This window comes from Microtus pennsylvanicus, chromosome 6 (assembly GCF_037038515.1).
Source record: "Microtus pennsylvanicus isolate mMicPen1 chromosome 6, mMicPen1.hap1, whole genome shotgun sequence".
Classification (NCBI taxonomy): Eukaryota; Metazoa; Chordata; class Mammalia; order Rodentia; family Cricetidae; genus Microtus; species Microtus pennsylvanicus.
This window is the reverse complement of record NC_134584.1, coordinates 94,964,299-94,989,744: the sequence shown is the minus strand read 5'-3', so window position 1 is coordinate 94,989,744 and position 25,446 is coordinate 94,964,299. Positions and strand designations below refer to the sequence as shown.

Here is a 25,446-nt window from a genome sequence, read left to right as displayed (position 1 = left end):
GCCATTCCTTCTCCTGCTGTCTCCTTCCTGGCAGCTTATGGTCTGCTCATGACCTTGAGAAATCAGCTTGGGTTGCTGTATTAGAATTCTAATGCCACCCCCCTCCCCACAGCCATCTTCTGCAGCTCTCTGGATGGGCTGTGAGGCCTGTTCCTGGTACCAGGTGCACACAGAGAACCCCAAGCAAGGCTTGTCTAGGGCTCCCACACCTTGGTGACTTTGCTCACACCGTTTCTTCTGGTGAGAAATGTCTCCTTCCTCCTCACTTCCGCCCATGCCTATCCTAACAGGTACAGCACAAATATCACCTTCCCCGTGGTTTTGCAGACTTTCTTGGCTGAGAAAAGCATCCGTTGTCCACCAATGTGGCATCTTAGACATGGTGCCTGGTAGGAAAACTACTACCCGCCTCGTCAAAGTACAGGTTAACATACAAGCGGCTACATCTGCCTGTCAAATATGGCTACCTGATAAGCTGGCTTAATAACAGTTTACATTTTTATCAAGATACAGCTGGGCTACCTAATATGAAATTATTCTAAGATAAAATTAATAATAATCTAAATGCAGTTCGTGATGAGAGGTGTTTATTTGAAGGAGGCTGCACACAGATACCTTTGGATAGAGACTGAAAATACTGGACACCTCTGCTGACCCCAAGTCCATCAGGAACACAAACTGATGAAAGCCACTAAGGAAATAATCTGTCTTCTATCTGTGTGCTGCTACTCCTGGCATCTAGGAGAGCACATAGTAGGTGCCCATAAAGGCTCAATAAGTCGAGCTTAATAAAGTCCCCTAAACTTACCCACCCATCCTTCAACCTATTTCTAAGCATTTACCAGAGACCTACTATGTACCACCCATCAGGACGATAGTGATCCTAGACTGGTTTTGTCACTGGGACAAAGAGCAAGCAGGATTCATGCAGAGACTGGAAGAGCTACTGCACGTGGGGGTCTCTCCTGCTTGGAGAGTGTCTGGGAAGTCAGTTGTCATAATGTAAAATGTCCAGGAAACAACAGAAAATCTACATGGAAATGATCCTGAACCCTCTGACCAGACCGACAGCTCTGACTGCAGCTCCTAGCCAGGCCCAGCCACCAGGATGTCCCAGTCAAGTCTCCAGACATGGCCCAGGTAACATTACATAGAGAAGAAGAACCATCTACCTGAGCCAGTCAACTCCTAGAACTGTGAGACATGATAAAATATTTACTATTTTAGCTCACTGTATTTTGGTGTGGCTTCTTCCAATGCCCTACCTAAATAAAACACTAGAAAGGACACCTCCTAACTTTGTTGTCTTTAATTACAGCCAAGTTCTAGACCACATGGAGTCCCAGTAGGGTTGTTATCTTCAAGTTTCTCCCCAAGCTGAGGATCACTTGGAGCCATTCCCTAAATACACGCCATCCCTTAGAGCTGACCACAGGAGGCAGCATCATCCAAGTTCAGAATGCTGTCCTCACTGCCTAGCTAACCTGTGTTCTTCTCCAAAGTATCTAGACACTTGGGGGTGCCCAACTACAGTTAGAACCAAAACACACATCTAATTACCTTTCAAAACATTTTTCTCCAAAAAATTCAGCATGGGTTTATTGATTTTATAATAAAGCAAATTCTCAATTTTCTGAGTGGGATGCTTATATGCAAGGTCAAAGATCTTTAGCCTTGGTCTCAGACTTTAGGTGATGCTCCAAGCCCCCGGTCACTGCTATTATGGAAGCTTTCAAGAGAAAATATGAGGAGGTCTGATCTACTTACACCCCTTTACCTTGCTGCTTGGCAGAGTCAGGTTTAGGTAGCAGATTTGTCCACATAGTGGCAGAGCTGAGGGTACGCCCTAACTTGTGGTCCTAGATCACCCTATTTGCGCCAACCACATGGTTGCAGCTCGGAGAACACAAAACCAGACATGTATATTTCCAAGGCCAACTTCCCAGCTGAAGAAGCAGAGAGACTTCACCTTTCCCGACGTCTTGACGCCCTTCCAGAGGCTGAAATACAAGACGATGATGACGACCATCAGACAGAGCAGCAGCTGCCACTGGGGCAGGCCGATGTCATGGATCCCACTGCTCTCATGCAGGTGAAGGACGCCTCGTCTGTAGGCAGGAAAGAGGACAGCGTCAGGGAGGACGACCAAACGCCTAGGGATGGTGACAGGAACCGCCACTCCCCCAAACTCTAGAGCTATTGTGTGGGCCAGTTCTGAGCAGCTAAGGCCTACACCCAGGATGGCCTGCTGAAGTGCCACTTACTGTTCCCTTTCTAAACTAGCAGTTCTCAATAAAAGAAAGAACAGTGTTCACACACACAGCAACCCCTAAGTGGTAAAAACCACCGTTAGTAGAATTAGTGTTCATACACACAAAACAACCAAAAATTTGCCATTGGTGGAATGGACAGAGCGTGGAATACTATGCAGCATCTGTAGCCATGGAGACAAACCTTTCACACCTTACGGCAATGGCAGACAATCAAACGAGCATTTTCTGTCTGTCTCCAATCATATGAAGTTCTGTGAAACATGGAAAATTAATCTAGATGGTTAGAAGTCACTCTGGTTGGAAGTGATGTTGCCAACTAAGGAGGGATCTGTGGGCACTTCTAGGGACCCTGCTTGCTGGGCTGTGTGCTGGTCACACGGTTACATTCAGTTTGTGACAGTCACTGAGCTGGCCCTTTGGGATATGCATTTCTTTGTGCTAGGTTATTCTTCAATAAAACGCATTTTTTTAAGCAATTGAAAACAAAGAATAAGCATTCTGAGGCCATCGAGACCCCCACATACCATGGACAGTGAGGGAATGAAAAGCAGAGCAGTCAGCAAAATGACTACTTGCTAATTTAGAACCCAAAGTCACTCAGTGATATGGTCAATTAAGACAAATGGATAAAATGGTAGATCAGGTTCCAGGAACTGGGGTGTCCCACATGGTACAGAGGTTCACCAACAATTCCACATCCTAGGAAGTCAAGCAAAGAGGACTTTGACTGCACCTATGTCAAGCATTTCCTCTTGAAAGATTGACTACAGATTAGCTCATCTGGGCCCTAGACAAACTTGAGAAGCTACTGCATACATACAGTCCCGGCTTTGGTAGAGTTATATCCAACATGGGTAGTAGCCTTAAGTGTGAAATCACAAAAAAAGAGGGGCATATGTTGTGAGTAGTCAGGAAGCTGCAGGAGGCCCCCCGGATGGACCCCATCTACCTGCCTTTGAGTGCCACACTCAAAGGCCATAGTGGACTGGCAGCTGGTATAGTCTGCTCCAATGTCGCTTCCTCCAGAAGGGTTCACCAGTAACCCTTGTCGTAAATATTTAACCCTTGTAGTTCCCATGGCTGACTCATTGGCCAGAAGAGTGTCTACTTGAGACACCCAGGCTGGCTGCATAGCTGTCCCTGGGGAATTGATTGCACGACCTTTTATGGATACTGAAATCTGGGACTGCTCAAGGCCCTTAGATAAAAATGGCATTGTGTTGGATATTTCTTACACAGTCCCTCTGTATATTCTAGATCATCTTTAGATTACTTTAACAACCCGGTCTCCGTACAAGTGTTGTTCTGTATCACCGCAGAGATAATGGCAAGCCACAAACTTCTGTCTGTACCTGTTCAGAATAGACACATCTCTCACGGTGTGATACAGAGGTTCACTGCACAAAGGTCTTCTGGGAAAGAGAGGCAGATAAATCACTCCTGGATCATTAGGGCTCAGCCCAGGCCTGGCAGCTTAGGTTCAAAACAGACAAACGTCCTCAACTCTTATAGCTAAACCCAAACAGTCTAGCTTCTCCTTAACAGAAAATGAGAACCCAGAACCACTCCAGGGAGAGCTAGGGAGAAAAAGGTGAGTCCCTAACATGGTTTTGCTTCTCCTTAAGTCCTCCTTCAACTTGGGGTAAAGCCCCAGCTCTCTGGATCCTTTGTACTGCAACCTCCCATGTCCCCACAGAGGGTCTTCACTTCCTTGTGTGTCATTCTGCAAATATCTGTGTTCCGTTTTTGAGAGAAGCTGGTTATAAATAATATTGAAGTGATATGAGCCAGCAGCAGGTCCACGCACTATCCTTCCTTAGAATAAAACACTAATTCCAAAGGACACACTGATGACAAAAACTTAAACATCTTTGATTGAAAGATAGTTAATTGTCTAATATTTGTAACTGTTTATCTATGTATCTAATATTTAAGTATACATGTATATCTGCCTTACCTGCCCCTCCTCCTCTACATCCCCCCAATCTTTTCTCATCCTTCTCCCCCCCCCCCAGTTTTCTTTCTCTTCTTCCACCTCCACTTAAAGAGAATTATGAAATATGGGTTTTAATTTGAATATAATTCAGAACCAGCCAGAAGCACCAGCTGTGCATGCAGCCCCATCTCTGAGCACGTTTCCCCTTCGGGAACAGGATTCTCAGTTCACACATTAGTATTAATTGTCTAAGGTCAAGATAAACCTTTCTCTTTCTTGTGGCTGTTAGATATTCTGTTTCACTATGTAGCCCAGGCTGGCCTGGAACCCATGGCAACCTTCCTGCTTTGGTCTCCCATGAGCCACTAGAACAGACAAAAATAAATCTTTTAAAGGATGTTTTATATCATAAAGAGATTGCTGCTCTCTATTCACTCTTAACCAATTAAGTCAGAACCTCTGGGAGTTGGTACTTGGGCAATAATGCCTTTGATTGGCAGCCGGAGATTGAACCTACTGAGTCAGAGGTCTATGCAAATGACAGGCTTCTGTTAGACCAACTGAGCCTTCCAGAAACTGTCTACTTTCTTGGCAAAATACAATTGGCTTTCCGTACTTGAGGAAGGGAAAGTGGGCTTGTAACTCTCCTGGAAACCTGGGTGCTTAGAGGAAGACACAGGTAACAGTAATGGGGAGTTGAACCACCTTTACTGGACCAGCTCAAAAAATCTGATTGGGTGCCGATGAGTGTCTGCTCCCAGCCTGGAGATCCTCCAGCCTGGCCCTGAGGAGTTAACACCTGTGAGTGGCCTGTGAAGGTGAGAAGACCACACAATGCTGTGTGCTGCGTTCATTCAGCCAGTAATTCTTTCATTCGTACCAGGTGTCTAGTATTTGCAAGAACATGAAAGGAAGTAGAAGAATGTGGCACAGAAGTTGTCCGGGCTCTCCTGGATCTTGTTTGACCTGATCCCATGCCTAGCCCCAAGTTCTCTGTAGCTCTAGGCTGTTTGTTAGGCGCTGGTAATGAGAGCATTCGTGAAACTCCATCCCAGGATAGGAGCAATGCAAATAGGCTCTGGTAAATCTCTCTCTCTCTCTCTCTCTCTCTCTCTCTCTCTCTCTCTCTCTCTCTCAATCTCTCTCTCTTTCTCTGAGATTTCTTCCTCTTTAGCAGATGGCTCTCATGAGGATTCAACTGTAGAATGTGAGCCATACTTGGGCCCAGGAAATGTTCCACAAAGAGCAGCCATAGCCGTCCCTGCATCTGGGGCTAGGCTGCAAAGAAAGCTGAGGAGGAGCGTTCCCAAGGCTCCACAGGGTGTGAGCACACTGTTAGGAGCCAGTGGAGTGCAGGGTGAGCTGGCAGCAGGTATTCAGGTGCAGAGGTGGCAGACAAAGACACGAGCATTTGTGAAACAGAGGAAGGAAGCTGTGTAAGTGACTGAGACCCACAAAGACCAACATTACCCCCAACTAGCCAGTCTCTGGGATCCCCAGGTCACTTGTTTTGGCTTCATACAACTCACCATGTCTCACACCCTCCTGCAACAGTCCCTGTATCTGGCCCTTCCTAGTCCTGACTCTGGTTCTCACTAACCTGTCCCATACCAGGCCCCTTATTCTCTCCCTTCTGCTATTGAATATGCGTAGTTCCCTCAATCCTGGTCTCTCTGCGTCACACAGGCTCTCCTAAATCCACTCTCTACTCCTGGGAGATGACACACGCGTACATGGGTCCAGCCTCGTCACAAACAACTACTTCCTGTGTCTGGATCTCGTATACTATACATGGAGGGGAAGGGCTGGTGCTGGTGTCTACTGAGCAGAGGTCAAGGACACTGCCAAGCATACAGGACAGTGACTACCCCTCCTCCACTCCCCAGAAAGTTATGCACATCAAGTGGTGAAGTCTAGCTATGGGAGATAGAAGCCGTTCACTATCAGGAAGCTTTCAGCACCACTGCCAAGTTCATGCCTCCCTCGCCGGCTGCATCTGCCTTTTGCTCCTGGCAATTGCATCTTGAGATGTTCCCCTGATCCTAAGGGAGGGTCTTGGGACCTTCTGTTCCTGCATCCTAGAATACATTTCCCACCCCAATTTGTCAGCCTGGCCAATGTTTGAGTCCTGCTATCCTCAGACCGGAAGTGGTTCTGTGACTTATAGTCTATTATTTCCAGAGAGAGAGATGATGAAAGGTGGAAGGGAAAGAGGAGAGAAGGGAAGAGAAGAAAGGGGGGGAAGGGGGCCGGGAGGATGGAGTGGAAAGAATGGCTGAATATGACCAAAAAGAAGTAGAATAAGTATAAGAGAAGAAGTAGTATAGCCTCACTTGCTTCTTAATTCTGCTTCATTTTATAGTTTTATGGGTCAAATGTATCAACTGTATTTGGCTAATTGACTTAAAAGTCACACATATACATGCACTAGTGTGCACACAAATGCGCACGCACACACACACACACACACACACACACACACACACACACACTGTAGGGAATCACCCCTGCTTGTCTGAGGCTTGAGAAAATGCCCTAATGTCTAGTCACACGACTGAAGTGTTCCCATGGAACATGCTTCCCCAGATGCATCTGAAGAACCAGACTCCAGAGCTGATCATAGAGAAGAGAACTGAGGGCCAAATTCCTAAGCTATGGAGTTGGCACAAGCAACTTGGGTTTGTATTCCTTTTCCGGCAGCTTAATGGAAGTGAGTCATCACTGGGGGCACCATCCAGGTTTTCCAAGCCCGTGGGCCAAAATGACTCCATTCCTCTCTTGACATTTAAGCATGAAAGATTTTTAGTATTAGCAAGGAGGGAGAATTCCCTTCCTCGCCAGGGGTGTCATGGGTAGAAATTTTCTATCCTGACACAGTCACCGAAGGTGTCTTTTACAGATAAAGCTAGAACTTTAGTGGCTGTCCGCAGTGACACTTATGTGGCTTCAGGCCCAGAGCCTGGGAAGAGCAACACTTTTGTTCCCTTGAAGGATATGTTCAGTCTGTCAGCCTAAATGAGTACAAGATGGCAACAGACTTGGCCAGGGTGCCCCGGGGAAAAGAAGGAATTACCCAACCTCCACAGGGCTGGCACTGGGAGTCACATTTGCTGGCTCTCCGGACAGAGCTGAGCTGTCTTAGAAGCAGAAGCAGCTCAATGCTCAATAACAGGGACATGTACTATACAAAATCCAGAGACAGCCATGTCAATATTGTGCTCTGGGAAGCTATCTACCAACAAAGGCCCCTGCACTCCTGAGCCAGACCTATGAGACCAGAGTCCTGGGGCAGAAAGTGGAGCCCAGCTCTGTCTCAGGCCTAAAGTCGGACTTTATTTTCCTGTTTGACAATGCAACTCATTTTCACCTCCAGAGATGGAGAGAATACGGTAGGATTCGGTTATGAAAGAACGCTCAGAACACAGTTCAGGGTAGCTAGGAGGGCTTGTGGGAGCCAGGGACAGATGAGCTGAAGGTTTCTGACAGTCTCCCCACCATCTGCTCTCTCCTGCAGGTCCCCAAGCCCCCCTGTAACCTTAGACAAGAATGTTCTTCCACCCTACACCCTACCACTGCTGGGCTTGGAAGAAACTTAGCTCTGCAACAAAAGGTCTCCTCTGCCTCCTGCTGTGCATCTCAGCAGGACTAGACTGGCTGGTCACTAAGGGGAGGAATCAGATACTAACCAAACCAAGATGAGGGGCTTTCATTTACCACTTTAATTTATAAGGACAATGATCGCCAGGAGCTAAAGAAAGACAATGCTGTTTGCTCAGTGAGAGGAGCATGCTGGGAAGCATGGATCAGCAGGACCGCCCCATCCCCCCATCTTGCACTGTCTCTCTGTCCAAACCACACTCATAAAATGTGAAGAAATGCCCAGAACTTTCACCCACAAACTCTGCTACAGCTCTGGGGTCTGAACCCATGCTCCTCTAGAGAAGAATGAAGGAGACCCTAGATTTTCTGTGACATGAGACCCCCACAGGACAGGGAACTGTAGTGCCTAATCCAGGAGCTTTCAGTGATGGCTCTGGGGAGATCACCAAAGTCCATGTGCCCTGGCTGTATTCAGGCTGGTAAAATCCTGGCAGCAGTAACTTTTAAAACTCCCCAGGTAATTGCAATGTTTAGCCAGGATTTGACTTCACCATACTAAGAACTTGATCCTTGGCCCATGCAGAGGACAAACTCCCTTCCAATGCTACTCCGGAACTGGGGACCTGGGATGAGGCATTTGCTGATTCGTTCTCATTTCCTCATTCATAGATCAAGCAACATTTTAGATCCCAGTGGTCATAATGAAAAGATAGTATTAACCAGGTTCCCTCTTCATGGGAAGCTCCCCAATTAAAGCAGAAAGGTAAAGAACTCAAAACAGTTGCCGGAAGTCCTTAAAACTGACCAGATTAACTAGGTCACTCAATGCCAGAGTAAGCAATAAACTCTGAGAGCTTGCCAAGAAGACTCTCAGAAGAAAGTCTTCAGACTTGGAGACCAGCTCAGCGGCTTGGAAGAAGCAGAAGCCAGCTGATAGGCAGGAAAAGCTTTAGACCAGAGACGCTGGGAAAGGACACTGTCCAACCTCTTGAGCTGCTCTGGGCTCCCAACTTTTGTGAGCTGTCGCTCATGCTGGGGAGGACTTTGGTGATACAACTGTCTTTGAGTCATTTCGGCTCCAGTAGGTAACCCCTCACCCCATTTCCCTCTAGATAACCCCAATAAAACTCATGGCTCATCAAGCTGGGCTTGATGGTATCTGTCCTTTTCATCTGTTGGGGGGTTTGTATATGATCTGGGAGATAAATCTACATAAGTGACCCCAAAGCCTCAGAACATATCATCTGTGTTTCCATTTAGCAAAGTGCGGAGCTTCGGCAATGGATCACATGAGCCTTGAGGGTGGAGTGCAGTGGGGTTTACTCCGTCAAGTTCCGCGATGCGGTATGGACTCTGTGCTCAACCACTAGCATATATAGGGCATCGCTCAAATGAGGCTCACCTATGTAGAAAGGATCACTTGAGGCTGTCCTCTGAGGACAGAAACATGCAAACACTTTAAATCAGGTGACTGCAAGCAAAGCAGCCAGGCCCTTCACCAAGACCTAGGAAAACAGAGCCAAGACCAAGAGGCCAACAGAGTGAATAGTAATGGCTCAGGAGTCAACCACAAATAAAATAAATATTTGGGATCCCATTCGGACTTTGTATGTAAATTGGGTTAAATACATGAAGGGGAAAGCGGGCATTTACAGGAGAACTCTATTCAGTTATCCTAGAAGGAATGATGAATAGCAAGGGACAATTAAATGCTATGACAGAAATCCTTACTTACAAAAATTAATAATAGGCACTGTAAAGTATGAGGAACAATATCCTTGCATACCCTTAAAGTACCTCTTTGAAAGGCAAAAATTACCAAAGTAAAAATGTCTCGATCCAGGAAGGAGCTGGCAACTTCCACCTTTGCCACACTCAAGGTTGACATCACAGGTAACAAGACAGATTGGCATCATGCTCTCCAGACAAGGCTCACTGAGAAAAGCGCCACTGTGCCTTTTTGGTGCCCTTGACGAAGGTGTAGACTCTCAATCAGAATGTGAGAAACAACAAACAAATCCATCCTGACAAATATTTCATAGACACATGGCCAATACTCTCTAGAAGTGTCAAGGTCGTAAAACCTAAGGAAAGCTCAAAGAACTCATCCATATTGGAGGGGACTAAGCAGATATGACAGCTAAATATTAGAACATATCAGTGGAGGAGTGTGAAATTCACATGAGGTCTTCAGTAGACTAGCTAATAATGTGAACATTAATTTTCTGATTTCCTTAGTACAAAGTGGCTACCCAAAATGTCAACATTTAGAAGCTGGGGTGGAAAGGCCCCATGTACTATTTTTTTTTACAACTTTTCTACTTCTGAAATTACTCCAATTGAAATGTTGTATATATTTTTAACAATGTTCTGTTCACTCCACCAGCCCATACCCCCCCACACACACACACACTGTAAATACACTGTCTCCAAGCTGCATACAACTGGTTTGCTTCCTCCATGTGGGAGCTCCCAGCATGGGGTATATGGAAGGACAGCTTTAGGACCAGACAGATGTAGATTCCAGCTACGGAGCCATCATCTACCAACTAACTTCTTTCTGGGTGTTCTCTTGGCTGATATTGTCGGTTTCTACAGCCACTTTCTCTGAGCAGCTGTCCTTCCCACATACTTAGTTTTAGTTCTTAAGGGCAATTATTCTCTCCAAAGTGCCTTTTACATCTTGCTTCCTGTCCACATGTTGGCTTTCTGGCTCCCAGCCTCCTGGTGCCCTATATACTCCCGTCTCCTCTGTTCTTGACTTGGCATCAAGCCTGCATCCTTCAAATGTTGACTACCATGCCCCTGGCTGGTCTGTGGTTTTCCTGAGTGCCTGGTTTAGCTCCTGCCCAGACCTGGAGGAGAGGTGAGGAGAGGCATCCATGACTTACTCATAAAACTCTGCAGCCGGTGTGAACTTGTATTTGGAGTATTTGGTATGGTCTCCCAGCACCGAGGCATTGAGGAGTTTCGGGTCAGTGCAGTTGGGGCTGTTCCAGGCATGGCCACAGTTGGTCCAGGGCAGGTTCAAGGTGAAGGACGCAAAGAGGTAGTAGAGTGACCAGGCAATGATGACGTTGTAGTAAAAGCCAACATAGAGGGCAATGAGGATCACAGCATAGCCTACTCCTGTGTAGGGACAAAGAGGTCAGGCTTTTGGTCCATCCACTTCCATAGCTCTTCCCTCACTCCTGGAAGTGGGCTCCAGCCACCGCACACTCCTGCACCTTCTTTTACTGGATCACAGCCTCACTCATAATCTTTTGCCACTGTAGCTTTCTTGGTCCACTTATCAGGGAAATAGAAGTGCCAGGGCCTTAATGTTACATCAGGTGTTGGATGGAAGCTCCCTTGTCACTCAAACAGGACAACACAGGGCTGTGTCTCACACCTCTCTCCCTTCCTGCAGTGGAACTGGCCAGTGACAGACTCCTTCCCTTCTCCAACGGATGCTTCTAAGACCATCTCACTTGCCCTGGTAACTCCTTATACTTAATCCTTCCCCAGGACCTGCTTCCTGGTGAAGCGCCAGCCAAGCACTCCCTAACTGGTTCTCAGCACTGTGTGCCCGCCTACAGGGTCTTAGCCCCAATCAACTGTGCCCTACACCAGCACGCTGACAGAATGATTAGAAAGCTCCGTAGGGTTATAGCTGTGGCTGTTCTTTTTTTTCTGGAGACAGGATTTCTCTCTTTAATAGCCCCAGCTGTCTTGGAATTCACTTTGCAGACCAGGCTGGCCTCAAACTCATAGAGATCCATCTGCCTGTATCTCCAAAGAGCTTGAATTAAAGGTGTGTGAGCCACCACACCCTCTGATCCTCAGTAATTCTTAGTGGTGAGATTTGATAGAGTAATCCCAGCTTCTTTGGTGTAGCGAAGGCCTCATGATACAGGCCTGGCCAATCAGACTGTTGCTTCCTGGTAGCTACACTGATTGGTTAGTAGGCAGTCATGTGACTCAGTCCTCTGGGTCTTTAGTGACGTCATGAGTACATAAGGGTTTCTTGTTTGCCCGTGTTTGTTGCTTTCAACTGTTAAAGCTGGCATAATTTAACCTTGTAGCAGTTAATGGCAATCTTTGTTAGCAATTGATAAGATAGAGTTAGGAATGATGCTAATGTAAGAGAAAAAAGATTCCAGACAGTATTGTTTGAGCACCAGGATCAAGTTGCACCTGACCAGACCCTAGATTTTAACATAAGCCAATAAATCAAAGTCTAATGGGGGGGGGGGAGTGAAGGAGAAAGGGGGGATGATGTGTGTGTGTGTGGGTATCCTTTATACACTCATAGCTTCTTTAAAGAACCCAGAGGAAACATTCACTGGTTTGATTTGACTCACATTCATATATATGAAAATTCCATAATGAAGCCCATCACTTTGTATGCTAACTTTATAAATTAGTCAAAATTTGTAAAAACATAAAAAAGAATACAAAAATAAAGCCATTTTGAGTTGGATTTCAGTTGACTAAACAGGAAATATGCTGATCCGCATATCTCGTAAGACTTTTATGTCAGCCTGTCCTTACTGTGAACTGAGTCTATACAAGGTGCTGAAGAGACTCTTGCCACTGAGGAAGACACATTTGTCCTCACTGTCACCATCTTTCTAACCAGTGATTGAGAAATACTGGACTTCCTCCACACCCTTCGCCCAAAGGTCTAGGGGATGGAGAATGGCAGTTGTCATAGTAACTTCCCACAGACCTGTTCTAAATTGAAGTACAAGTTCATCTTACAGCCACCATGGCTGTTGTATTAGCTTTCCAAAGCAACTTTCTGCTGGAGCTTGAAGGCATCTGTGTTCAACTTTTCATGCCTGCCACGTGAGCAAGAAATGAGAGCAGAGGTCTGTGTGCTGAGATCCCTGATATCCTCATATGTCTCATGTATAAAAATACTCTCTAGTCCTTCACTCAACTAGTGGGGCACAGCCTGGAGTCCAAGTTTAAGGCTACTCTTGATGTAACCTAGCTTCTTTGTGTAAATTGGAATAGTGGACAATCTTGACCTTGTCCACGCCTGTGAGCCCCATTTGAGACAGTAAGTCTCACCTTGGAAGCAGATTCTTCAGAAGACACCAAGTAAGACTTTGGAGAAAATATTTGACTTCCCTCAGATCACTCCTACCTTTGAAGAAAGGACAGATCTTCCACACCGTGGCTGCCCCTTCCCGGTTGTACTGCCCCAGAGCCAGCTCCATGTAAAACAACGGCATCCCAGCTATGATGAGGAAGAGCGTGTATGGGATCAGGAAGGCACCTGCAAACCATGAACACAGCATTAGACCTGCAGGACAGCTGCCCTTTAAAGGGCTACAGTCAAGCCTCTGCAATAGCCGTGAGGATCTTGTTCATCTGCTTCACCTGGCGCTTTCCTGGGGGTGTCTTCTGTCGATAGATTTACAAAGAATACTTGAAATGCATATATCAGCAAGCAAGACGGTCATAGTGTTCATAACCATAAAAATGCAGTCTGCAGTCACATGAATAAAAGCTGAGTGAGCTGAAGCTAAAGAACTGTGTTTCCACCGCTTCTCAGCCCTCGGTGCACGGTGCCTATCATGAAGCACCTCAAGATACAGCCTCTACCAAATTCATCTAAACACCGAACCTTTCCCTTCATGAAGAAGCCACACTCTGGATCCTCCCTGGCGAGGCCAGCCTTTCCTTTCACAAGCAAGATGAATGAGACCAGGCAGGGAGAGATAGCGTGACTGATATCATTGGTGGTCTCACCGGGCTTCCCCAAACCTGATTTTATTGCATTCCCCTTGAGTGCCACAGCAACCCATGAGAAAATGATGTAATCAGGGTTATTGTGACCCCTGGGGGACATTGCTAGGCAGAGGGAGAAGTCCGTGCTTCCTGATGGCACTGCTGATAAGTGACAGAAGGATTCTCCTTAGACTTCCTTCCTGTCCATGGGGCTCATCCTGCTGTAGGCTGCTAACGGAAAAGCTGCTACAAAGAGCCATAAGAAGCCTATCCACTGAGGCAGAGTAGAACCTGAAGGAGGTCCTAGGCCGCAGGGAACATTCCTGGTAGAACGAGGCAAGTCTCAGTGCCAGGGCCAAGTCTCTGTGTGCCCTGACACCCTGGGTGAACTACATGGACTAAGAGCTCCGGTGCCATGACCCAGGGATGTAGATAGATAGATAGATAGATAGATAGATAGATAGATAGATAGATAGATAGATAGGTAGATAGATAGATAGAGATAGATAGATAGATAGATAGATAGATAGATAGATAGATAGATATAGATGTGTGTGTGTGTGTGTGACATGTCGGCAAGATCAAACCAAAACAGTCACTCCTTTCCCGGCACAGCCAGTGTAAAACCAAACTCCCCGTAGACATCTGACCAAGATGCTCTAACCGTGGCAATCTCTGACCCATCTACACACCAGGAAAATGAGCCAAGTTGGGGGTGCATAAAGATGATGACAATACTGATGATTTTAACACATAGCTCAGCAGCTCACTCTGGCCAAGCTCCTAGTGTGGTACGGGTGCTTTCCATGCAACCTCATTATAGCCTTACAGATTTTTCTACCGAGCTAAGATCATTGCTAACTCCATTTTACGGGTGCAAACTAAAGCTCTTCACTACAAAAGAGCTGGAGCAGAAGCAGGTACATGGTAGCCACGGTCAAGCTCACCCAGCGACTCAGTGTCTGCCTCCCATGTGGAAAGCCTAGGGCTTTTAAGTATAAAGCACGAAGTACTGGTCCTGTTGTTACAAGACCTGGGTCGTTTGCAGCAAGACTCAGGTCCAGGGTGGAGAGTAGCAACAACTACTGCATATCCGCATCATGCATATCATGCAAGCACTAAGTATCCCAGTTCAGATACTACCCAGAACCCTCTGGGAGAAACAAGTGCTGTGACTGCTCTCCAGAGGAAGAGACTGGGACTCAGAGTCAATTCAAGTGAGCTGCCCAGGCTTATGTATCTGGTAAGATATAGAATTTGGGTCCGGTTGTGCCTGGCTTCTGAGTTCTAGGCTTGTTGCCAACATACCCTGAAGATTCTAAAATGTTCTAGTGCAGATAAAGGGTATGAATCTGAATAAGACATGGGAAGGGGAGTGTTTGTGGATCTGGGACACGCCAAGCTATCCCAGTATTCCAAAGTCTGCTCCGGGATGGAATTCTTTGAAATGCGTGTCGAGATCTCCTTTCTTCCATTGAACTTCTGCCTAACCCTATCTTTCACAAGAAGGGCCCTCCTGGCATTTTCTCACAGAGCTGACAGGGGTGATGTTGATAAGGATGGTGCTGATGTGGGGGAGGCCATGGGTTAGTAAAAATAACATGTGTCTTTTAATGGGGTCCCGGTGTGTGCCAGGCCACACAGGCTGCACACACTATTCATGTAGAACCACCCCAGAGATAATCAACACTACTACTGCTTTACAGGCAAGGACATTGAGGCTTAGAAAAATCAAGTTGCTTTTCCATGCTAGTGAACATTTACAACCTAGGTTCAAAGTTTAGTGTGCCTGGGTACCACTCCGCTGCCTCTTGCTACATCCCAGGGGCACCTGGAGCTTGGATCGGAGTAGGAGGTTAGGTCCTAAACAGTTGAGTAGACCTGGAGGCTGAAGTTAGCATCCAAAGTGGAGAGGGGGAAGGGAAGAGTCAGGTATCAGTGCTTGGATGTTAGTTCTAAGATTCGCCATCAGAGAGTCCACGTCCTCTTCTACCTGGCCAAGGTAAAGGACCCAGCCAACCCATCACAGGTCCATTTTAGGCAATGAACTTCCAAAGGGTACCTCCAACCCAGCAACTCACTCAGTGTGAAGCCCATCTCCCCTGCTGCTGATGGACGGTCACAACAGAGTGAGGAAGCACAGACATCCATGGGTCTGCACGAGCCCCAGCTCTCCACAGTGAGTCACTCAGAAGTTTCATGGGCCGCAAATGCCAGCAGACTCGAGAATGGTGACCCAGGGGACATGGAAAGTGTGGGGGGGGTGAGAATAGAGGTGTGTATGATGCAATTATATTTTAATTTAAAAAGCCTTAATAGTTATATGAAGAGTATAAATGAAAAATGGGAAACATCCAATGGTCCACTGTCTCTGCTAAAAGAGGACGTTAAGTAGCACACTGGCATGAACTCTCTTAGAAAAAAAAAGATGGCAGTGTGGCTGAAGAGTTAGGAAGAGGTCAAGGTAGCTGTGGTGGGTTGAAGACATCACTCCATAAGCAGCCCTGTAGCAGCATCATGGAGTTAAAAGCTGCTTATGAATGCACAGGTCTACAAAGGCCATCACTGTCTGTCCTTGTGTCCCTATATGTCTCTCGTGTGCCCATGCATTGCCACAAGCCTCACACAGTCCTTGAAAATCCAAAATCCTGTCACAGCTCTGGAATGCCCTTGTTGTAAAAGTGCAGGGCTCATGCAAAGAGACCTGGAAAAACCATAGTTGTATGTACCTCCCTGAGGGATCAACTTCTAGGAAGTCCCCCCAGAACATATGACTTCACACCAACACAAACCCATACATATTTATGCAATGCTAGGAGTAGACCTTTGTGTGTGCGTGCACACACACACACACACACACACACACACACACACACACACACGTGTTCACATCACCTTACAAGGGGAAGTATCCGTTGAGAAAGAGACTCTAGCCAAAGGTCTTTGGATAGATTTAGTAAAAAAGAAGCATTTGTCTCTCAGGGCCAGTGTAAACTGCCAGATAGCCCACCATTATAGAGGAACTCTGTTGGCACAGGAGGGTCTGGAATTTTCCATGTAAATGCTGGGTCATCAGGAGGAGAAGCCAGCAGCCACTAAGATCACTAGACACCCACATGGGAAGGGGAGAGGGTCTGAGGAAAGGTGACTAGGGGTAGGGTAGAGGGGCACCTAGAGGAATATGATGGCCCAAGGCTGAGGTTCTGGGACGAGGTGGAGGGGTGTGGTCACTGGATCCTACAGCCAGAAATCTAGACCAGTCTCCCGAGGATGGGCTTCCTTCAGCATTCTGGCCCAACTCTGCTGTGTTCAAGGGGTGAAAATGCACGGAGCAGCTTCCTGGGCCTGCAGCTCAGCTATGGGCTTTCACTGCCTGAGGCTCCCAGCAATACCTAGATCAATACCTAAAATAGCCAGCCTTGGCCCCTGTAACATCTCAGGGGGTGATATCTAACTTCAACAAGCTACCTAAACTCTTACAGGGCTGGGCCACAGTCTTCTTGTAGACATAGTTCAAAATAACAACTCTAGCCATGCCGTTAATTAAAACACACCTCCTTTCTTTTTTGACAAGAAACCTTTGCAATAGTTCTGTGAAAAACTCCAGTTTGGAATTCTCAGCTCTTAGAGCTCTAGACTGAACTCTGCTGGCCAAGGCCTTGAGCTCTCTTCATCCTCCGCTCCATTGGCCACATAAGAGGCCTCTGGCATATACCGGTGGGTTCTTCTATCCTGTGTCTGAGTTCTGTTCCTGGACCACTACAAGCAACAAGGCCTTGCACATTGTTTAACAGGTCCTTTGGGGTCATTTGCCTAGGAAAACCCAGAGCCAGGTATCTGGGGCATGGCTGGGTGGAGGGACAATCCCTCGCTCACTTTCATTTTGGCTTAAGATGACCTTTTGCCTGAGCTTTGGTACCCAGGGACAGCTTCATACAAGACTGACACCACTCTGGCAGAATGGGTCTTCCCCTCTCAGAGGTCAGTGGGGGTAGAATTTGGGAAAGGGCGTTTGGGAGCTACGTCTCCTTCTGCAGCCCCTCTCCTGCACTGTCACGCCCAAACTTGACTTGTCCTTGTGGAATCTGGTTCCCATCTCCCCCATTCCAGTCTCTTCAAGAGAAATAAACCTGAAAGTGTTTGGGATGCTCAGAATGATATCACTACAAGAAATGTGACCCACAACGGACCAAGTAGGCCCTCACCTTCCCCATTTGAAATATAGCATAATACATCATGAACTTTTAGAATATCTACAGTGGACTATTACTCCCTAGAGACAGGGATTTTCTTCCACATATTTCTGCACTAGGGTTTGGTATTAGCCAATGAGTTTCTGTTGGAGAAACAGATCTCTGCAGTGACTCAATGGTGGGTGCCACTAGTGGAAGCCCTGGGCCTTCTCTACTGGTCCTAGAATTTAATCCTCATGTAGGCAATAGGACTCGAGACTGCAGGGCAAGACATGGCATTTTTCTCCATTAGGCCCTTCTTGCTTGGGAACAGCCCTTCAGCTCCTTCTGGCTAGCTCACAGTACTGGGCCACTAGCTGATAACCAGCCCAGAGCAGTACCTTCAGTTGGGAGATGGGGTGCCAATAGCTATGGTACTTACTCCATAGCTCGAGCACCATGCTGCTTGGCTCCTTGTACATCTGAGCTAAATAATGTGTCAGCCAAACAAGATCCATATGTGGATGTCGCTGTGTCCTAGCTAGACATGAAAGCATCAAGCTGAGAAACCCCTGATGTCTATATAAGCGCTACCCTTATAAGTGTTGTTGTGGATCCCAGGCACTTGGGTGGTGAGGGAAATATACTGGGAACTCAGAATCATAGCATCTCATGCGTCTAGAGTGGCACACTATACACTGTCTGGACATGGGCAAAGCTCAGCTTTTGCCTCCTAAAGCTGCTATGCTATGGACCCAGGCTTAAGGAGCTCTCTTTGACCTTATCTCCTCCATCAATTTCTTTCCAGAATAATCAGGACCTCATCTTACACCTATGTTCAGCACATAACCAGTATCACCAAACACATCAAAATGGTAGCATCTCTACTGGGCCCATACTATGTGACACTATCTCAGGTACTTTATGTTGTCTGATATTATCTGGCCCTATAGAAAGGGCTAAAAATTAAACCCTTTATTTTCTGCACAAGAAAACCGAGGGTTAGAGACACCATATGGCTTGTCCAAGGCCAGTTCTCTAGCAAATATCAAACTCTGATTCAGAGCTAGGTATGCTCAAACCCAAAAATCCACAGTCGCCACAGAATTCAATGCAGAGCGTCATGCACAGAGGACAATCCGCAAGGCACCACCTCCAGGAAGCAGTACTCAGTCACCTACGTATTTGTTCCTTCCCAGAGGCCAGCACAGACCCAGTCTTGGGTTCCAAGGGAACCCTCTGGAACTTAGAGCCTGTCATCCCAGCAGCTGGTCTTCAGGAAGGTGTTCAGGCAGGCTGATTTTGACAGTAATTCATTCATAAACTATTAGCCAAGGGCATAAACTATTGGCACTTTCGTCAGTTCAAAACATTCTCCCGTCTGGGCCAGGATAAACACTCAGACTTGGAGAGTTCTATGTTAACACTGGCACCGAAGAACACAAAGACCCAGGGCCAGGCTGCTAAAGGGCAGGGTGATGAAGCCTGGCTTGTATCCAGCTGTAGTCAGGGTTATTGGGGAGCAAGGAACTGTGGGATTCATCTAAGACTGGGTCACTTTATAGCAGTAATTTTGATGTCTGAGGTTACAATGAGTGGCAGGGTTGGAATTCAAACTCAGCTCTTTGGCTTCTCCTGGGATTCAAGAAATACCTATCTACTCGACCTTTTCTGGAGATTAATTCAGAATTACTGAAGGAGAAGAGACTCACAAAAAAACAGTATAAGGTCTCAGGGAAGATCAAGGCCTGCAGGGGCAGCTGAGCATCCCCTGGAACAGAGATGGGTGTACTGAAAATCAGACGGCTCTGTTCTCCCAGATGAAGGGCTATACCATCCCCAGACCAATTGCCCACCTCATCACCAGCCATGGAAATTCACCGGTGTAGCTCTTCCCGCTCAGCCTAGCAAGGGCTTCCGCAGCCAAGCCCCAACTTGCATCTTACCCTTATCTCTCCTGGCTTGCCCTCCAGCCAGCCTAAGTTCCTCTTCTGCGAAGCCTGTCCCAGGTGGATGCTAAAATACTGTTTTGCTGAGCCCTCCCTGCCCAGCGAATCTGAGTTCCAAGCAGAACTCACTTGCCCTGAGTCACTGCTCAACAGCTCCTCCTGAAACCTCTACAACACCAGTCATTCTCCCATCCCTTTCCTATAGGATCCTAGTGATAACGATAGAGTAGCAGGCACGCTAAGGCCTATGCCGCGCTAACTCTCCACACGCACGGGGGCATTTGGTCCTTGGCCCTCCTCTTAGCTGAGCAACATTATTGGACGGGTAAGGAAACGAAGGCCTAGAGAGTTGCCCAAAGTCATATGTGTTAGAAACTGGAGTCTATAACTTTACAGCCAAGACTCCTAATGTCTAGGCTGCACCACACACACACACACACACACACACACACACACCATCATCATCATCATCATCTCTAACACATCACTGTGTTAGTTCCTGCCATGTTTCTGCCATGGTTTGTGAAACTGGCAATGAGTCTCTGAGAGCTGGAGTTATTTTATTAATATATTTGTTCAATTACAAGTGTGTAGGAACCTTCAACCACATTCCTAGGATTTGAACCTTATTGGAGATTCTGAACTAAGCCTGTTCCCTCAGCTTTCTCCAGTCCACTTTGGAAACAGGGCCACAAAAGACAAATTATAGAACAACTCAGGCTTGGCCACTCCAGGACCAGGATACTGGAGAAAGGAAAATTTAGTCAATTTCAATGAAAACTTTGTATCTGATAAATTTGCTATACTTTGTTCCAGGAATCCAGCACACAGCAGCACAGCAGGTGCGTGCTCTCTCTCTCTCGCTCTCTCTCTCTCGCTCTCTAGCTCTCGCTCCCTGCCTGCAACATGGCAGTGGCCATGTGGACACAGCATCAGCGAGAGCCCTGGAATATCTATCTATTTGGCACATGTGGCAAGCTGGCCATCTGTGTTGCTTTAGTTTCAATGGCACATAGCAATAGAAAGGATGGATCACAGCATATCAATGATGACTTCTGGAAATCAATGCTCCCAGCAGGCAGAGTGGTGGCTTACACATCCGGGTGACCCCTGCAGAGACTAGCATTATGCCTTACACTGAGCTAACCCAGAGAAATATCGTTGATTAATGACAGGGCGTCTGGTGTCTAGGGACAGGCCGTCTCAGACGGTCACTAAGGACATGCAACTGTCCTAAGGGCTTCCAATTTGTCATTTATTCGTCATCTCTCTGTTTGCTACAAATATAGAAAATCTACCTTTTTATGTTGTTGCTACCATTGGCCCCCCAAAGGGCCAGAATGCTCAAATGCTCAAATCTGCTGAGAGTCCCTGGTAGGTCGTCAGCCACGAAGTATGGAAAAGTTTCACCTTCAGGTTGTATTTCTCTTCCTTAGCTTTCCCTCTCTGCCCAGCAACTACGGATCAGAGTACTGAGCCAGAAGAGTAGCAAGGGCCACCAGGGACCAGGAAGCAACTCCTGACACTTGGGACTTTTGTCCCAGCTTCCTTAACTGGAGTATCTAGTGGTGACAGACCCATGTCAGGAAGGGAACACGTGGCTGCTCATCAAATTGGTTCTAGCTTTGATTTGCTTTCTCAGTGAGAGTTGATACTTCTATATGCAACAGGATCAACTCAGAGCCACGTGCTCGTTTTGGTGACCACACCCTTTTTACAAATACTGGGTATTGCTTATCCCAAAGCAAGTGTCCAGAGAGCACACAGAAACACAGAGCTGTGTATCTTGGACTCTGGGAGTCACACGCTCCTCCCAAACCCTGTAAATCGTCAGCCTGCCTCCAAATGACTTCCTTTAAGTTCCAAGTCAGAACTACTACAAGGCAAGGTGTGGCCTTATCTTGTAGTACCAGGGATGGCCCAATGTCTTCTTCTAGAAGCTAGTGTCCCTGGGTTCTGTGCAGGGCACTCCTGAACTTCCATCTCAGTAAAGATGATGGGGGCCAGGGTGACTTGGGCATCTTAGGCTCCAAGTCCTTCAGGAAGGAGCTCAAGGCTGCTTCCACGGGACTGTATGTGACCTCTGTGCTCTCATTCCAGGACTGATGGGAAAATGACAGCTCATCAAGAAGAGGGCAAAAGAGCTCGGCTGCTGAGTGTCTTCTCCAGGTTCACCTGTAGCCCACTCCATAATGTAGTCAGAGCCTGTAAAACTGAAGAAAAACACTCCAGGCTCCCAGGCCTCCTGTCTCAGGGCCCAGCTCAGTCATTGGCATCTAGTGGCCTAAGTTCACAAAAGCTATGTGCACTTACCTCTGTAGCCCTCCGGTGATCCAAGGGCTCTAATTTTACCCGGCCTAGTGTTCGAGCCCCAAAGCTATGAGTGCTGGAGGCATTGACATCTTCTGTCTGGCTGGAACATCCCAAACTCTTGGGAATTCCTTTCAAGATCAATACCCCTTTTTCTGCGGGGGCACCTTTGACGCGTGTTCCTCACCCGACCAGGTGCCCCGAGTCTATCCTTGAGCCTCTGTGCCTACCACTCTCCAAGATCCTGCCTCAATTTCCCTAATGGAAAGTATTCTGATCCTATTTTCCGGCGCCCTAAAGAGTTCTTTCCCAAACACTAAATTTGTTCGTGCGTCTCTTCTCCATGGGTATCCCTGCCTCCCTCCCTCTGCTACAAGAGCAAGCAGCCTCCCAACTCCAAAGCCTCAGTCAACCCTGCGCTCACCACCACCATTCTTGTAGCAGAGATAGGGGAAGCGCCACACGTTGGCCAGATCCACTGCGAAGCCGACCACAGACAGTAGGAAATCGATCTTCTTGCCCCAAGTCTCCCGGGGCTGCGCGTCACCGTCCTGGGACGCCAGGAGGCACTGGACGCCGTTGCGCTCCTTCACCACCAGCAGATCCGCGGTTTTGCAGGGCCGTAGGGGCTGCTCAGGCAGCGGATCCGCCCCGCCGAGCTCCGGCTGCACCTGCGGGTTCATTCGCGCCAGAAGCATGGGTGCGGCTGTAGAGAGGGACTTCGGAGGCACACCAAAGTTCTGCTTGTATAATAGGGAAAAAAGTGGTCACCAGGGCTTGCAGTCTGTTTGCTCCAACCGAGACCACCCAGGGGAACCCAGAACGTCGGGATCCGTGAGCTGATCGGACTCCGGCTTCCTCTAGAAAAGGGAGCACATGTGTTGGAAAAATTTGGAGACAGAGGTTGTGACGCGCGTCCGACTGGGACAGAACTCATAGGTGGGAACCTCCTCGGGCCGCCCTGTGGGTCGGGCTAAAGACCCTGTCTACTCTACCTGGGTCATTCTCCGCCTCTACCCGCCCCCCCACCCGACCCCACATCCCTAAATGGCAAGTTTCTTGCGGGCCCTGCAGGCAGGGCCGGTGGCTACTCGTGGTCCTGTCCTGCTTCGGGGAGGCGGAACCCAACAGCCCTGGGAGCCTTCGGGACACTAGTGGGTGCAGCCGCTCGAGAGGTGCTTCGGAGCCAGCCCCACACTTACCGGTCTCGCGCGCAGGGCGCACTCACGTGGTGGGCGGCACGGGGATCGCAGGCGCCAGCCCAGGCTGAGCTCCGCCGCGTGGCACTCAGGCGGGGCCCCGGGAGCGCTGCGGGCGCGGGGCAGCCGGCAGGACGCGGGCTGGCTGGCTCTGGCCGCGCCCGGAGGAGGCCGACCTGGTAATGTAGCCTGTGCCCCAGGTAACGCGCCTATTGCATTAGCCCCGCGCCCAGCCCGCTCGGTCTGGAGCCTGTTAGCACTAATGCAGACTGACAGCGTGGCCCGGACTGGCAGAGGCGGGGGCGCAGCTCCCACGGGCTCCGGGGTGGCGGGAGCCAGACTCTAGAGGACTCGTGGGGACCTGGCTCACACTCTTCTTGCCTCTCTTCAGCAGGAATAGCGCACTCGGTTCCCAAAGACACCTGGCTCTGGCCTGTGAGCAAAGGAAGAGGGCAACAAACTCCCAGAAGTGGAATCTATGTCTTCAAAGGGGGGGGGGGGGGGCTGGAAAGAATAGGGAGAGCAGCCACCACCCTAGCGACACCAGCGCTGTCATTCACTCAGACCACTTAATCTACTTGGTGAGAGTTTTCTCTACCAGCAAAATTGGAACTTGGTGCTCTAAGATGAGCCTGCAACTGGTGGCTGACAGGCTGGGCAGGGCCCGGCCCTTGGGCAGTTTTCTTTGGCCAGCTCAGCTTGTTGAAAGGTCATGGCCCAGAATTTTACTCTTGACTCTCTTTGTGACCAGCAGGCTTGCAGGCTTTGGAGGTTGTGACCCTGTTCTCCTTGGAGTCTGCTACCCTATTCTGTAAGGCTGAGCTCTGATACTCGTCCTTATAAATGCCTCCTGCCCTGAAGTGCCCAAGGGAGCCTTTTTAGTCTCCCACAAGTGGACAACACCTTTAAAGAGCTGTTTGTTCAGTCCCAGAAGCAAGAGGAAAACAGGAAACACAATGAATAAACACATATGATGAGGGAGAAGACTGGTGTGGTATGGGCTGGTGTGGGTAAAGCAAAGGAAGGGGATGGATGAAAAGAGCAGGGCTGAGATTTCGACAGCATCTTCTGTCTCGTTTAAGCGTGAGATGCTTGGACCGCAGAGTTATTTGTCCAACTTCTGCCTGTGTCTAAATAGACCCAGCTAGGAGAGCCAAGGAGACAGTCACTGATACCCAGGAGTTCCCAGTCCAATGTGTAAAGAGCCTACTGCCATCCGGGACTGGCTGTGGTCACTGGAGAACAGGAATTTGGTGACGCCAGATCAGTAAGGGCAGCAGGCAGGAATGTAGGGACGACACTTAGACAACACAGGAAGAAATTTAGATAAGCTTAGTCACACCTATCCTTCCATGCTTCCAACATTCCAGGCTTAAAGCTACCCCAGGGTCTTTGCAATTGCTCTTGCTTCCATCTGAGTTATTCAGGTCTGAGTGCAGAAACTCCTTAAACTCTTGCATCTAAAACTTTGCCCCCCCCATCAGATCACTGACTTAACTAAAAAATTAATTTCATTTCCCTTTGAATGACAGTTGAGCTCCAGAAGAGCAGAGGCATCGTCTGCCCTACCCACCTCTGTGTCTCTGGCACCTGTAACTCACTAAACAACGCCTGGCACATACCATGAGTGAACGAGTGAGTAAATGGACTGCCGGTACACGGGACTTTTCAGATAAGTTTCACACACAGGGCCAGCAATGCAGGTATCCTGTGGAGAGGATGCGGAGAGGAGAGGAAGAGCTGCCCAGAGGGTGGTAGGTTCACTTTGATCCCTTGGGGACTGAAGACAGGAAGCAGGAGATTAGGCAAAGGGTGGACCTGAGGCTTCAGGATGAGAACTGGAGAGTACAGGTTCCCTGTCATCAAAGGGTCATCGAAGGTCCTCCGTGACAAGCCAGTGAGAAAGAACACACATACTCCGAGGTTCAAGAGACCGGTCTGAGGTCCCACATGTCAGAGGTATCAGAGCTGGAAGGGAAACCCAGGTCTCACGGTCCTTATTTCTGGTCTCTTTACTTACGATGGATGACAACATCTGAATCCCTCTAGCTGGCCTGTCATGCTCTCCTCTGCTCCATGCCTGGGTCACCAAGCCCTGATACTCCCCTTTCTGACCACCAATGAAGCCCTGCCAATCCTCCTGCAGCCCAGGGGATTCTCATCACCCCCTGCTGCTCACCTTAAGCCCCTGTCTTTCTAATCACATAATCATACCCAGCTGCCAGATAAATTCCTGAAACTCAAGCCCAACACCTCACCTGAAATCCCACCGAGACATACCAGAAT

General features: G+C 48.1%; 1 protein-coding gene across 1 annotated transcript in view; it reads right to left on the bottom strand.

Annotated features, from left to right (window-relative positions):
- Slc6a2 (solute carrier family 6 member 2) overlaps positions 1-22,695 on the bottom strand; it is a 40,146-nt gene extending 17,451 nt beyond the window's left edge. Inside the window, exons 1-4 of the mRNA XM_075977909.1 lie at positions 22,386-22,695; positions 12,944-13,075; positions 10,701-10,938; positions 1,970-2,108 (exon numbers count right to left, since the gene is read on the bottom strand). Of these exons, the coding sequence (XP_075834024.1) occupies positions 1,970-2,108; positions 10,701-10,938; positions 12,944-13,075; positions 22,386-22,659 (783 nt within the window). The 5' untranslated portion in view covers positions 22,660-22,695. The remainder of the gene's footprint in view (positions 1-1,969; positions 2,109-10,700; positions 10,939-12,943; positions 13,076-22,385) is intronic.
- Between the last annotated feature and the right edge of the window lie 2,751 nt (positions 22,696-25,446).